Source organism: Panthera onca, chromosome A1 (genome assembly GCF_046562875.1).
Source record: "Panthera onca isolate mPanOnc1 chromosome A1, mPanOnc1 haplotype 2, whole genome shotgun sequence".
Classification (NCBI taxonomy): Eukaryota; Metazoa; Chordata; class Mammalia; order Carnivora; family Felidae; genus Panthera; species Panthera onca.
Window position 1 is genome coordinate 188,325,454 of NC_138339.1, and position 13,520 is coordinate 188,338,973.

Here is a 13,520-nt window from a genome sequence, read left to right on the forward strand (position 1 = left end):
CCTTCTAGAGCTGTCCTTCCTCTGATGGCCTCGGTTCCCAATTCTCTCTTCTTCACACCAGGACTGCCAGTCACCTCACAATGGCTCTGTGGTCCAAGGCCACTCGATATGGGGCCTCACCTTGGGCTTCAGGAATGCTCACACCTTGTCTATCTTTGGTCCTGACCAAGGGATCCTGGTCCTCGGGATCCTGACCTCTGTCATCTAAAGGTTACTTGTTGATTCCAGAACCAAATTGTGCAAATGTGTTTATTGATGCAATTCTGCTAATGGGAGATGTTATTGTACCATGATGCCCTCTTTTTACTTTCATTAATCAAATGACATTAAAATGTTTTGTTGTAAAAAAATGAGAGAACACAGTAATCATGCTTAAGAGAATGAAAAGATTCAGGATCTTTTCACCCAGTAACTACTGTTAACATATGCATATTTGTGCACATGCATATACACATGTATATAACTTTTTGCCTTTTTCATTTAAACAATATTTAACTAAAAGCATTTCCAAGTCAGTAAATATGTTTCCAGGACATCATTCTCTGTGGCTGTAAAATATTTTATTTTTAAAATAAATGACTATTTATTTAATAGTCACTTGCTCTTGGATAGGCAACTACTGTGCATTTTTCCTCTATTAACTAAATTGTGAATCCTGCTAAATCATCTATATTTCTGAATAATAATGTTCTTAGAAAACATCTTCGACCTAGAATCTCCAGGTCAAATGGGTGCATAAGAAACACCTGGTCACTTTCTCAGCTAGCTTATCTTTATTATTTAAAAAAAGGAATGTATGCCCATTGTAAAATCTCGATCATATATAATGAAAAGTAACTTCTTCTTCCACCAGAGACTCTTGGTTCTCCCATAGGCAACTACTGTTAAACATTTCTTCTGGTACCTTCTGGAAATAGTCTGTGTAAGCATATACATGTAGTATATATTTTTCTTTTTACAAATGGATGTACATGCTTTATTCTGTACTTTTATTTTGTATAATCAAAAGAAAATGTATTTGGAGCTTCTTCCAGTTTAGAACACATGGATCCAACTCATGATTTGTGCTGGCCACATAATAATGATGGTATGAATGTATCAAATTGGATACGATCGTTGTTCTGTTCATGGAATTAGGCTGTTTTCTCTCCTTTGTTAAGACAAATACAGCAACAACACTCTCATACATCTGGGTTTTTGTACATATATGAACCTTGACATATTCTTGCAAGTACAGTTTTAAGGCTTTTTTTTTTTTTTTTTTTTTTAATTTTTTTTTTCAACGTTTTTTATTTATTTTTGGGACAGAGAGAGACAGAGCATGAACGGGGGAGGGGCAGAGAGAGAGGGAGACACAGAATCGGAAACAGGCTCCAGGCTCCGAGCCATCAGCCCAGAGCCTGACGCGGGGCTCGAACTCACGGACCGCGAGATCGTGACCTGGCTGAAGTCGGACGCTTAACCGACTGCGCCACCCAGGCGCCCCAAGGCTTTTGATGCATATCCCCAAACTGTCCTTTATTGAAGAATACATTTACATTATTATGAGGAGAAAAAGGACATAGCCCTCCCTTCACCCCCTTCCCCCCACTTTATTTTTTTTTTACAAAAAAGCTTTAGGGACAATATTTAAGTTCCTTTTTTTAAATGTTTATTTGTTTATTGAGGGGGAGGGAGGGGCAGAGAGAAAAGGAGAGAGAATCCCAAGCAGGCTCACACTGTCAGTGCAGAGCCCGGCATGGGGCTCTATCCCATGAATTGTGAGATCATGACCTGAGCTGAAATCAAGAGTCAATTGCTTAACTGACAGAGCCACCCAGGTGTCCCTAAGTTCTAAGGACCAGCTGTAAAGTTGGGGTTTTCAGCCCCAACTGGGTAAAGAAGGAAACTGGGTAAAGGCAGCATCTCTTTAATATCCTTCTGTTCCTCCCTCAAAGAAGCCATTTCCTAACATGCTGGATTGTTAGTGAGTATCCACAGAGACATTTCAACTTCAGCTCCTTCACCAGGAAGGGCACCACGACTCTGCCCAATCAAATTTCTCAGTCTATTTCTTTGCCAACCGTGTCACCAGTGCTTCTTAGCATTTTTTTTTTAATTACTTAAGTATCTCTGTCTCAGGTATCTTATTCCTTATCTTTTTTTACTTAGAGTGTAAACTCCTTGAAAGTAGTGGATTATTTTGTTCAGTATTACATTTCCTGCTCTATTCACTGTTCAGTATTACGTATTCCTGGTCTATTGGAGTGGCTTAGTCAGTTTTTATTGAAAGCATGTGTCAATTCAGTCAAGCAACAGAAGTTTCTAGAAATCCCCATATCATAGCTCACTTGTCACAAGTTTCGTACTATTGTTTTGTGTGTTATCACCCTCTGAATTAAAGCAAGAATTTTAAATCTATGGTTAGGGATGAGCTTCAGAGGGTGTGTGATAAGCTTATAGGCCAAGTCTGGGGTACATGTGAGAGTGTGTCTTTTGGGGAGTGGGTGGAGAAAAGGAGAAGTTTCCTCGTGCTTATGGAAACTCATTTGCTTCATCTTTTTATTTTTTTTTTACTCTCAAAAATAATTTAGCATAAATTATGCTAAAGCAAATATGTTAAGAATCATTCTTTTAATGTGACTGGTGAACTAGGTGTGATGTTCTTGACTTTAAAATAGATACTAAGCTGATTAAGCAGCGTTGGGTAATTGTAGGGCAAACAATATTATGGGGAGCAAAGAACCCTTTCTAGTCAGAACCATGCTTTTTCTTCTGGATTTGTAATGATTGCTGGAGAATTCTTGGGGAGAAAAAAAAAGGTGTGTTATTTTCACATTCACTTTGAAAGAGAGATAATCTAACTTACATGACAAAATATTCAAAAATAATTAAAAATGAAATATTCTGATTGATGACACTTATAGATCAGTAAAGAAGATTAAATGTAATGTTTTATAATTTTAAAATGTTTTTCATGTGATTTTTCTCATATTACAAGAAAAGGTTCAGAGAGTGTTAAGTGGATTACTAAAATGATTTAATATTTTTAAATATTTCCCTGTTCAAAGAGAATTTAAGCAACCGGTATTTTGAACATGAGACTGTTACACACATGAAACTCGGGGGATACATGGAAAGGCAGAGCATGTTCCTTTTGAAGAGGGATTTTGTTAGCATGTGGGAGGAAACAGCACAGTGTTTGGTCTTCTGGTTAAAGGTAGTACTGAGAGAATTGACAGCTTAGCCAAGGGACCTGGAAAGGGGGCTGTTGGACAAAACATAATGAGGAGAAGAAATTGCTTTAGAAAGCTGTCTGGAAAAATAATAAAGGTAATAAAGTAATAACATGTTATTTTCAGAGTCAATATTAGCATGTGCCCAGATCCCTTCCAAAACAAAAAACCAAAAAAAACCCTACAAAAAACAAAAAACGAAACACCAGAAAAACAAAGCGAACAAGTCATTTAGGAAAAAGAAGGAGATGGGGGGGGGGGGGTTTGATTAGATGAATCTGGACTAGATTTCATGAATAAGTGGTTTGGCCTTGGCACAGAACACTTTCATTCCTTTTCGCATTCACTATCAGGTTAGCAGCTGCTATCTCTTATTTTATTTATTTATTTTTAAATGTTTATTTTTTTTTGCGAGAGAAAGAGAGAGAGAGAGAGAGAGAACTCATGGAGGAGGGGCAGAGAGGAAGAGAGAGAGAGAGAGAGAGAGAGAGAGAGAGAGAGAGAGAGAGAATCTCAAGCAGGCTCTGCGCTGTCCGCATACAGCCTGACCTCACGAACCCAGAAGCGTGAGATCATGACCTGAGGCGGAATGAAGAGTCCGCCGCTTGACTCACTGAGCCACCCAAGCACCCCTAAGTTAGCAGCTGTTATATATTAGTGCTGTGTTAAGGAACACAGGCTATTGGCTGCTCTGACCAACGCATGGGAAGTGGCCCGCTTCAAGTACAGTTTAGTATTTTGTGGCTTTTTAGAAGGCGAGCTAAAAGTGGGACAGGTCCTTATCGTACTCAGTTTTATAATGAATCAAGATTGTGATTCTCTGCGACCCCACTACGCAGGTAGGGAAAATAAACTGCAACAGGGACACAGTCCTAACCTCAGATTCCACAGCTTGGCCAAAGTTAGTCTCGTCACTGATGCTCATCTAGACTGTCAACCTCTGGCCCATGCCGAACATGCTTCAGGTGAATTGAAATAAAGATTATATTGCAATATGAACAAATTACCCTGTTAAATTTGTAAATGTTTACTAGTTGACAGAGGCCGGGGTTACTCACACAGAGTAATTGGACATTAAGCTGCTATACGGTAGCCTATTAACTACAGAACAGCTTTGACGAGAGATTGATTTTTAACATTTTTAATTAAAAAAGAATGAGCAAGATAAATCTGAAAGGTGAGGAGCCACACGAAGTTGTGAAGAGTGAGAAATTTGAAAACAGTTATTCACTATCCTTCAATGTATTAACATGATCCAGCATGGTTAAAAATGTTTCAGTTTTTAAAATTTTCTTATCAGAAGTGGAACACCCACATTTATGATTGCCCAGGTGTAATGTATGTTAAGATGTAAAATTTATAATAAGTATTTAAAATGCTATGTTATCATGAATTTGATGGATGTAGGATTAGGAAATGATACAGTGCTCCCCCCCCATTAACAAGTTTTAAAAGAAAAGAAAGTCTAGTTAGAAAACATTCTCATATATGAAATAAGCTTTCCAGTTGTGCATGGATATTCATTAGTCATGTATTTCTTGTTTTAGCTCAAGTCTTAATATTAGAAATAAGATACAGACTTTATTAAACCACACACACACACACACACACACACACACACACACACACAAATTCACCAAAGTTAGAACAAATTACTCTCAGCCATGAAAATGACCATGGATTCAATTAGTAGAAATTTGAAATGGCTGATACCCAGAGAGGTATCCATATACTAGTTAAACATATTTTAAAGACGTAATGTTCGGTTTCTCTCTTGTTTTCATAAACCTTCATTTTGGAAAAATAGAAAGAACCTGGACATCACTTCAAAGTGGCTCATTAATTGGGGTGCCTGGGTGGCTCAGTCGGTTAAGCATCCAACTTCGGCTCAGGTCATGATCTCAGGGTCCATGAGTTCAAGCCCCGCGTCAAGCTCTGTGCTGAAAGCTCGGAGCCTGGAGCCTGCTTCAGATTCTGTGTCCCCCTCTCTCTCTGCCCCTCCCCTATTCATGCTCTCTCTCTCTCTCTCTCTTTCTCAAAAAATAAATGTGAGGAAAAATTAAGAAAGGATTCATTAACATATTAGTAAGTTAGGATTTATAGTTGTTCTCATAGTAAAAATTATGATTTATTTTTCACATAAGTGAGTTACCTCCATGAAGAAACTAAAAATTTGCATGATGCAACTTAGGTTGGTTTCAGAAATACCTCATGGACTCCATCTTTTATTTCCATTCTCTCTTACGATCTATGATAATTTGCCCAGTCTAATGGTTGCCCGATTGACGGTACAATTTTTGTGCCTTGGTAACAAATCAAAACTATGACACTTTTTACTACTATTCTTTGATCTACAAACTTACTTGGGGGAATCATGCTCTTTCTCTTTCCTTCCCTTTCTTTCTCCAACTTTTTAAGTATGTTCCTCCTTCTCGTATCCATTTCCTTTTAAATAAGTGATGTCCCCTTAGCCTTATCTAATCAGATTAAAAACAGTGACTCAGATTACGAAATTATATTTTGACAACAGGGTAATCTGAAGCCCTTTCCAAGCTCAGTTGATGTTCAGACGGGTTATCTCTTTGCTCCTTCCTCTGAAGTAACTCATGGATCTGATGCAGTAACTCCCCTCCAAGGGGGATGACAGGTAACACTGGCTCTAGCAGTCGGTTGTTACAGTCACTTATTCTGGCCCCCAGTTTCTTTCTCTCTCTCTGTTGCTCCCCCTTTCTTTCTTCCTCACTCTTTTCCTTTTGACTAAAAAGTGATCTTTAATGACTCACTAAATGACAACCCCCTCGCACCAGGAATTTTCATGCCCATATTGACCTCACCTTTCTGAGAACCAAGGGGCTAAGTAATCAATTCAGACAGAAGAACAGATAGAAATGAATGTGAAATGTGGCAGGGGTCTTAGCCCAAGTTGTGTTGATTGTGAGATCCAAAGATGTGTGAGCCTGTCAGGTGGATTGATGGGGAGGCCCACTGAAAGTTGTTTTGTGGGAGGCATTACTGGACAACCCATCCAAGGCAGAGAGGGAGCCAGGCATGAGACACTTCCTTCAATAACAACACCTCAGACTTATGAGGGGAAGGGAGATTCTGGGGATTTCTCGGGTGGCGGTGTCTATCAGCCCAGCACATTCTACCCCCTCCCCCAGTTGGACTCATGTCTGAGGCTTCCAGTGACCTGTGAGCAGTGTCTGTAAGTGCAAACTGAAAGAGCCGTTCGGCCATGTGAAGACTCCTGGGGCACAAGCATACTGTTTTGGCTGCGGCCATCTGACATACGGTGATACACAAAGAGAGAGACACATTCTCATCCACTTCAAAAGCTAACTGCCAACAACATTGGGTCCTCACAGGATCAGGTGCGTTAGCAGTGGTAGGAGGCTGTGGGGTGTGTGGGGTCAGCCGTGTCCAGAGAGGGGTGGTGTGCGGGAGGCATGATGCTGGGCAAGTGGAGAGCGGCGCACCGTAGAGGCAGTGGCATGATGGCCAAGCCGGCAGGTACCGCATGGTGGGTAATTACACTTGTGTGAACCAACTATTGGCCCCCTGAAATACGAGGAGGAGGAGGACTTTGCAGCGGTCTGAGCCACTGGAGGAAGAAAGCAGTGATACTTGGGTTATGTGTCCAAATTGGGCTCTACGTGCTACAAGTGTGGCTCCTGAAGAAACACACGCTCTCAAAGGCAGCATGCGATAATATTGCCATGACTCAATAGTTTAGTCTTGAAGCCCATTTCCATTCATTCTACTCTGTAAGAAGTTAGGATAATGAGTGCTACGATGAGAAAATGGGTCGCCATTTTGATAAGGAAGGTGATTGTGAAATATCAGGGTGGGGGGGGGGAGGAAGCCAGGAGAATTAACAAAGGTAATTAAGGTAGCCAAAGTGAGATAAGCTGATTTTCACACTACAAAATATATTTTAATTGAGCAAAAAGAGAGCTATTCACATACATGTATTTACAGGAGGCAGAAACAGCAAAGATAACTGTGAAAACTGACACCGGGAATTATAGAGGAGGAAATAGACCAGTTACTTCTTGTACTCAGCCTCATTTTTTGTTTTTTCCCAAGGCTGAAAAATGATAGTGGATTATATAAACAAAGCGAGAATAAAATTACTGTGAAATAATGCTAACTTCTAGCAGTCTCCTTTAAGTGCATCCTCATTATTTGTCAGTTCACCTGCCATGCATACAAGAATATTAATTTTTTTTCTTCATGAACTGCCCAAGGATTGGGCAATCTTCAGACACTGAAAGCATGTGTTCCTTCGTGCATTGGTGCATGCTGAATAGGGTTGTCCTTTTTCTAAATTATCATCTGCTTGCCTGTGCAATTTCCATGAGCAAATATGGGTATTTGCACACGCAAATGGAAGTGCATGAAAATAATATGCGCTCAGTATTAGTGGGCCCAGCCAGCCAGGGTTTGACTTTTTGGAGTTAAGAGCCCTGTACATGCTGCGTGAATTTCTGAGAAAGCTCACTTAGCAAGCACAATACGTAAGCTGAGGCTATAATTCCATTAGCTAAATATGTCTTCGTGCAAAACCATATAGTTAGGGTCTGGAGTTGTAAAACCCTTCCAAGGACATTTTACTAGGATCTGATAGAAGCTAACCCTTGGCTGTGAACATATTCACTGATAGATTAGGGTTTGAACTGTAGGATAAATCTTTCAATTTTCTTTTAAGCGGTTGCTTAAAAGGTTGTATTATTATGGGAAACAAGAGGGGGAGCTTACACACTCAGGGCTATATTGCCAAATAATGTCTGAAAAGCAAAAGATTACAAAAATGAGCAAGGTTGGTAATCACACACAACCAGGCTTCCTCTCAGAGGCCCTGTATATCCTAATATTTTAAGGAATCGATTTACCATTTTACTAATGCAGTATACTGATGTGTATGTCTCATAGCTGTGCTGACCTGTATCTATACCTTGAGAAATCTAATGGTTTCTTTCAGTCTGAAATCTTCCAGCTGTGGCTTAGGAGATGACTTTGGATGCTCCTCACTATTCTAGAATCTCTTAAAGCTGCCCTGTTTACAGACTCTCAAGTCCCGCTCTCTTTTTCATGACACAGACACAAAATCCTAAAATACTTTTTTCAGTTTTTATTTCCACAACATAATTTTCTTAGTCAAGCTATTCTGGAGCATCATTTAAGAATTTCTACTTATTACATGGTCTCTCGTCACTGTTCAGCTTGTGAATTCTTTTTAAAGAAAAAGAATATTCACATCGCACCAAGGGGAAAAGGGATGTTTTCCTGGATCTTTGGGAGGCCAAATAACCAACTGAGAAGTGAAAAACTAAATTGATCAGCTGGAATTGTTATATATCATGATGAATAATAATTCAAATGAAGTTCCCCCTCATGGTCAGTTGTTGTTTGAATCTATGGGGCAAACTGCATTTCCCAAAGTTCCGGACCCACAGGCAGCTGCAGGGGCCCCAGCTATCTGCACGCACGCCCGTGGCTACACAATTTCCCTATAGCTGAGGGTGCTGCGGTTGAGGCAGGTGTCTGGGGCTTGGCAGGGGTGTGCCGCTGCACAGCTGCAACATGACCTCCTGTCCTGCATGCTCTTCTAGAACCTTTCTCTTACCTCCCCAAAACACGGAATCAAATTCTCCCTTTCTTGGCTCTGGGCAAGCTTGTGATTTGCTTATAACCTGTAGAATGTGGTTCAAGCGACACTGCGATTTCTGAGGCTCAGTAATCAAAGACAGCACAACTCTGCCTTGCTGGCTGGGACACTCACTTTTGGACTGCTGATCCATCAGGTAACAGCCAACACCCTGAAGCTCCACACTATGAAGAAGCCTAGGCCACCGGGAGAAGTCAGGTGTTGGTGCTGCCACCAACAGCCCCTGATGGGGCCAAAGCTGACAGCCAGCATCAATCACCGGTCATGCAAATAAACATACCTCCATATGACATCAGTCCTCACTATGCATTCAGCCCCAGCCTTTGAACCTTCTAGCTGGGAACCAAGTCTTCAAAGAGCAGAGAGAAGCCATTCCCATGGTGCCTTGTCTAAATTACTAATCCAGAGAATCCGTTAGCATAATAAAGTACTTGCGTTAAGCTCCTGAACTTAGGGTTAATTCAACAGAAATAGCACCCAGAAGAATTAACAAGGTACTTGAGATATTGCAAGGTCCACTTGGGATGAGACGTTGGGCTATCTAGTTCTAAAACCCAGTGATACTGAATACTTTTTCAGAGATAAAGTCACTGGTTAGTTATTTCAAGGACAATATTCTCAGTTTACAAATTAGCTGTAGCTAGAAAAAGTATACGCAAAAGTGTGTTTTGAAATGATAGCATTAGTAAATCGATCACACCGGGGGATAAGTTGCACAGAGAGCCAAGTCGGCCAGAAGACGTTTTGTCAGGCCACGTGGGCATGGGTGGTGCCACCCCCATTCTGTTTTCATTCTCTGCCTTTCTCTTCCCCTTCTTTTCTCTCATCCTAGCCCGCAGCCCCTTACAAGGCGGGCTGGTGTGCTTATGCGAAGTCACGTGGTCCATGATCGTGTGAAGTCAAAGTGGTTTACGTTTTGCCCCTCATCATGCACATGCCTGATGATGGGAAAAGTTACTTTTACGTGCAACAAACACCAACTTTCTATTTCTCCCCACAAGCCATAGTGACAAAGAGCCAAAAGGATCTCTTCACAAATTATTTTGGAAGTGACAGCTCCCAATGATGATCCACGGCTAGAGAAACTCAACAGAAAAATGTAGTAATAACTGTCCAGGATATTGTACGTATGTTTAGTGGGAAAAAAATAAATTCTAAGAGGAATAGTTTGGAGTGCAAAACTAAAGTGTAAGGTAAAGAAAGAAAGTGCATTTAGAAAACATTTCTCAACATTAGCCCCTCCGTTCCTGCTAATTCCAATGTGTTTATAGGTAGACACGAGGCTTGTTTCACCTGGAGGCCGAACGCGGGACAGTTATGGTAGGTTCTGGCCTCATGTGGCCCGTCCTTTTGTACTGAAACGTTTGTAGCGGATCTCAGGTAGATTCTGTGCTGTCTCAGCACCATACGAATTTTCATATTACACATTGAATTTCACCTCTGGGGGGAAGGCTGTAGAAGTGAGTGGACACTGTAGACAATGGTACTGGGAACAGGTGGATTCTTGGTTACTATATAACATGGTCTGAAATGGGTCCCTTTCTTGATTGTTCACAATCTAAATGATAGTCAAAAAAAATAAATTTGCACAACCATTTCTATAGTTACTTTTATAACTACTAAAAATAAATGCCCATGATATATTTCTATTATATGAGCAGAGAATTATTGCCTCCTGTGTTAGTTCCAATCAACCCCCCCTTTTGTTTTTAAATTGGGCAGGTGTAGGAGAGATCACACGGCAGAGACAAGAGCACAGGTGACTGTTTGCTACAAGCACATCTTGCATTCTGCATCGAAAGCATCACTTCTGTCACGATTGCCACACCGCTGTTTACAGAAGCATCCCCGACTTGGCGAATTTAATGACACATCCTCCTGTATGGGTCACCGGATATCTGGTCCTAAGTTTCTACAGTTCTTCTTGTTTAAGAGGCAATATCTGCGGTGGAAGGAGGGCACAAACTTAACTCCTCTGAGCTCTGGCACTGCTCCTGTGATTAACATTGCACCTTCATGATAGAGAAAGAAAATCCTGAAATATATCTTTCAATTTGATAATCAGTAGAGGGGCTATTGTAGTTTGAAATATTCATAAACTTTTCCTCCTGAAAATTAGTCCTATGCTTAGTCCCATTTAGACAAGTAGGCATCCTACAGTCAAAGGGTAGGAGAACAGAAAACAAAAAGGCAAGAAATATGCGTTAAGTGATAAGTTTTTGGTTTGAGGAGAACAGGAAAACTCCCTTGGGATTCCAGCAGGTAAGCTAGTTAGAGGGGAACTTCAGAAAGCTCAGAGGCTAGGGTCATTTCCTATCCATGCTATGTCCCTGGCAAGTTCACTAAGGGAAACAGGAGGTGTTGGAAATCCCAGAATAGGTTTGGAGAATCTGAGATCAGATGAGACTTTAGCTCCTATGTCTGGAGAACAAAGAGATTTCACGGCCCCAGAATCCTTCACGCACAGCACAATGTAAAAGCAGAAGGGAGATCTGTCTGCACGTCTAGACAAGCATGTCAGGACAGAAGCACAACCAGTTGATGACAAGGACAAAACCTCTCCTCCCCTGTCCCCCCACCATACTTCTCAGCATTATGACATTACTGAAGCTTCTTAGAACTTACACAGTTCTGGGGAAAGCAAGGGGGGATGAGCCATGTGTGGGTGGGAGGTAGGGGTGGGAGGCAGAGGGACAGTGGTGGAGAGCACAAGGGGCAGGATCGGAATGAATTCAGATTATGTTTCTGTCACTTGGCAGGATACACACTCCCATAAAAAAAATTAAAGTCAAATGCAGAATAAATTGTGCATAAAGATTCTAGCCAGATACACTAGCCAAAAGATCTTGGGTAAGACACAACCCTAACTTCTCCCTTTTTAAAATGGGGAGAGGTAAAACTTAATGATGTCTTTTCCATTTTAGGGTCTCTGCTTAAAATGTCACTTCTTGTAAGTCTTCCTGACCCAGTCCTTCATTGGCCCCTGCTCCAGAGTACAGCTTTGGACCCAAACCTCCCACCCCCCCCCCAATTTTAAGATCAGAAACGACAGCAGGAGTGGGGTAGAGTCTCTTATTTATGGGGGTATCCCTGGTGGGTGGCTGGCACCATACTTGGTCCTGAAAGGGTAGGAGGAATGAGCACAGGGTTGACTGCAGGGTTCTGAGACCTTATGCATATTATTTATATGATGCTCAAGTGAGAAATGGATTAGGTAAAATTATGTGAACCAGTAAAACTGCAACAGTAGTAAGAGTTACTGCAACTTTTCAAGCACATGGACTTAAGAATCATACAAGGGGGGAATCAGTAGAAGGTGTATCAAGGCACCGATCCAGCTCTGTATGTTAAAGCTTCTGCTTCCAAATGGTAATTTTTAGAACCAATCTTGGATGATTTCCGCTTGTAATGTAAAGTCCTTTTTTTTTAAAGGCTTAAACTTTATCTTCTTCCTTCAATATCCTCAGTGCCTACTTGACTCGCTATTTTCTTTCATGTTTATTTATTTTTAAGAGAGAGAGAGAGAGAACAAGCAGGGGAGGGGAAGAGAGAGAGGGAGCCTCAGAATCCGAAGCAGGCTCCAGGCTCTGAGCTGTCAGCACAGAGCCTGACCGGGAGCTTGAACTCACAAACCAGGAGATCATGATCTGAGCCGAAGTTGGGCGTTTAACCCACTGAGCCACCAGGTGCCCCCCACTCATGATTTTCTCTGAATACACCTCCACAGCAACAAAATGTTCATAGAAAGGAGTTTCCTTTCTAGTCTGAGCCGCCCAGAGTCCCGCGTGGGAGGGGCTGGGGAGGGAGGCGGGGCTTGGAGCACTCCGGGTGGATCATACCCACAGGTACGGGGCGCTGCAAGCCGTCCACCCTGCTCCCCGGGGCCACAGGGGAGTCCTCCTGCCAGAGGCAGATCCAGCGGGATCTCTGCGGTCACCAAAGATACACCTGGTCAGGGCCTCGCCCTCCTAGATGCTCAATTAATATGCACTTGAAGGAAGAAATTGAAGGTATCCTCTAACGTGCTAGCGTCGGTCCCAACTCCACATGCAGTCTCTCTCCCTTCTAACGGAGGCTGATGGCACACCACAGCTGCACGCCGGTACAAGAACCGATGACAGGGGCACCTGGGTGGCTCAGTCGGTTGAGCGGCCGACTTCAGCTCAGGTCATGATCTCACGGTCCGTGGGTTCAAGCCCCGCGTCGGGCTCTGTGCTGACAGCTCAGAGCCTGGAGCCTGTTTCAGATTCTGTGTCTCCCTCTCTCTGACCCTCCCCCGTTCATGCTCTGTCTCTGTCTCAAAAATAAATAAACGTTAAAAAAAAAAATTAAAAAAAAAAATGCCTTGCATATATTAAAAAAAGAACCGATGACAGCGGTAGCTGACGTGTGTGGAGCGTTTGCCACGGGCTGGGCCCTGTTTTAAGCCCTTCGCCCATCTAACGTAGTCCTCACAATGACCCCATGACTTAGGTGACAGTTTTTTTCGTGCACTTCACAGGTGAGGAAACAGCCTCGGAGTGGCCGAGCCTCTCTTGACCTCTCCACGAAGCGACGGGGCGGTCTTCGGGGAACCGAGGCAAGTGGGGGAGGACGGAGGGGTGCTGTGTGACGCTAGGACTGGGTTTCTTCTTGAG

General features: G+C 42.2%; 1 protein-coding gene across 5 annotated transcripts in view; it reads left to right on the forward strand.

Moving 5' to 3' along the window:
• The window catches only part of LOC144615744 (uncharacterized), a 50,269-nt gene extending 38,801 nt beyond the window's left edge, over positions 1 to 11,468 (forward strand). For all 5 annotated transcript variants that reach the window (XR_013554319.2, XM_078443419.2, XM_078443425.2 and 2 more), the window contains 2 exons: positions 10,155 to 10,203; positions 10,606 to 11,468. Coding sequence is in view for 4 of the 5 variants with exons in the window: in XM_078443419.2 (XP_078299545.1) it covers positions 10,155 to 10,203; positions 10,606 to 10,903 (347 nt within the window). In the remaining variant the exon portion in view is untranslated. The remainder of the gene's footprint in view (positions 1 to 10,154; positions 10,204 to 10,605) is intronic.
• The last annotated feature ends 2,052 nt before the right edge of the window (positions 11,469 to 13,520 follow it).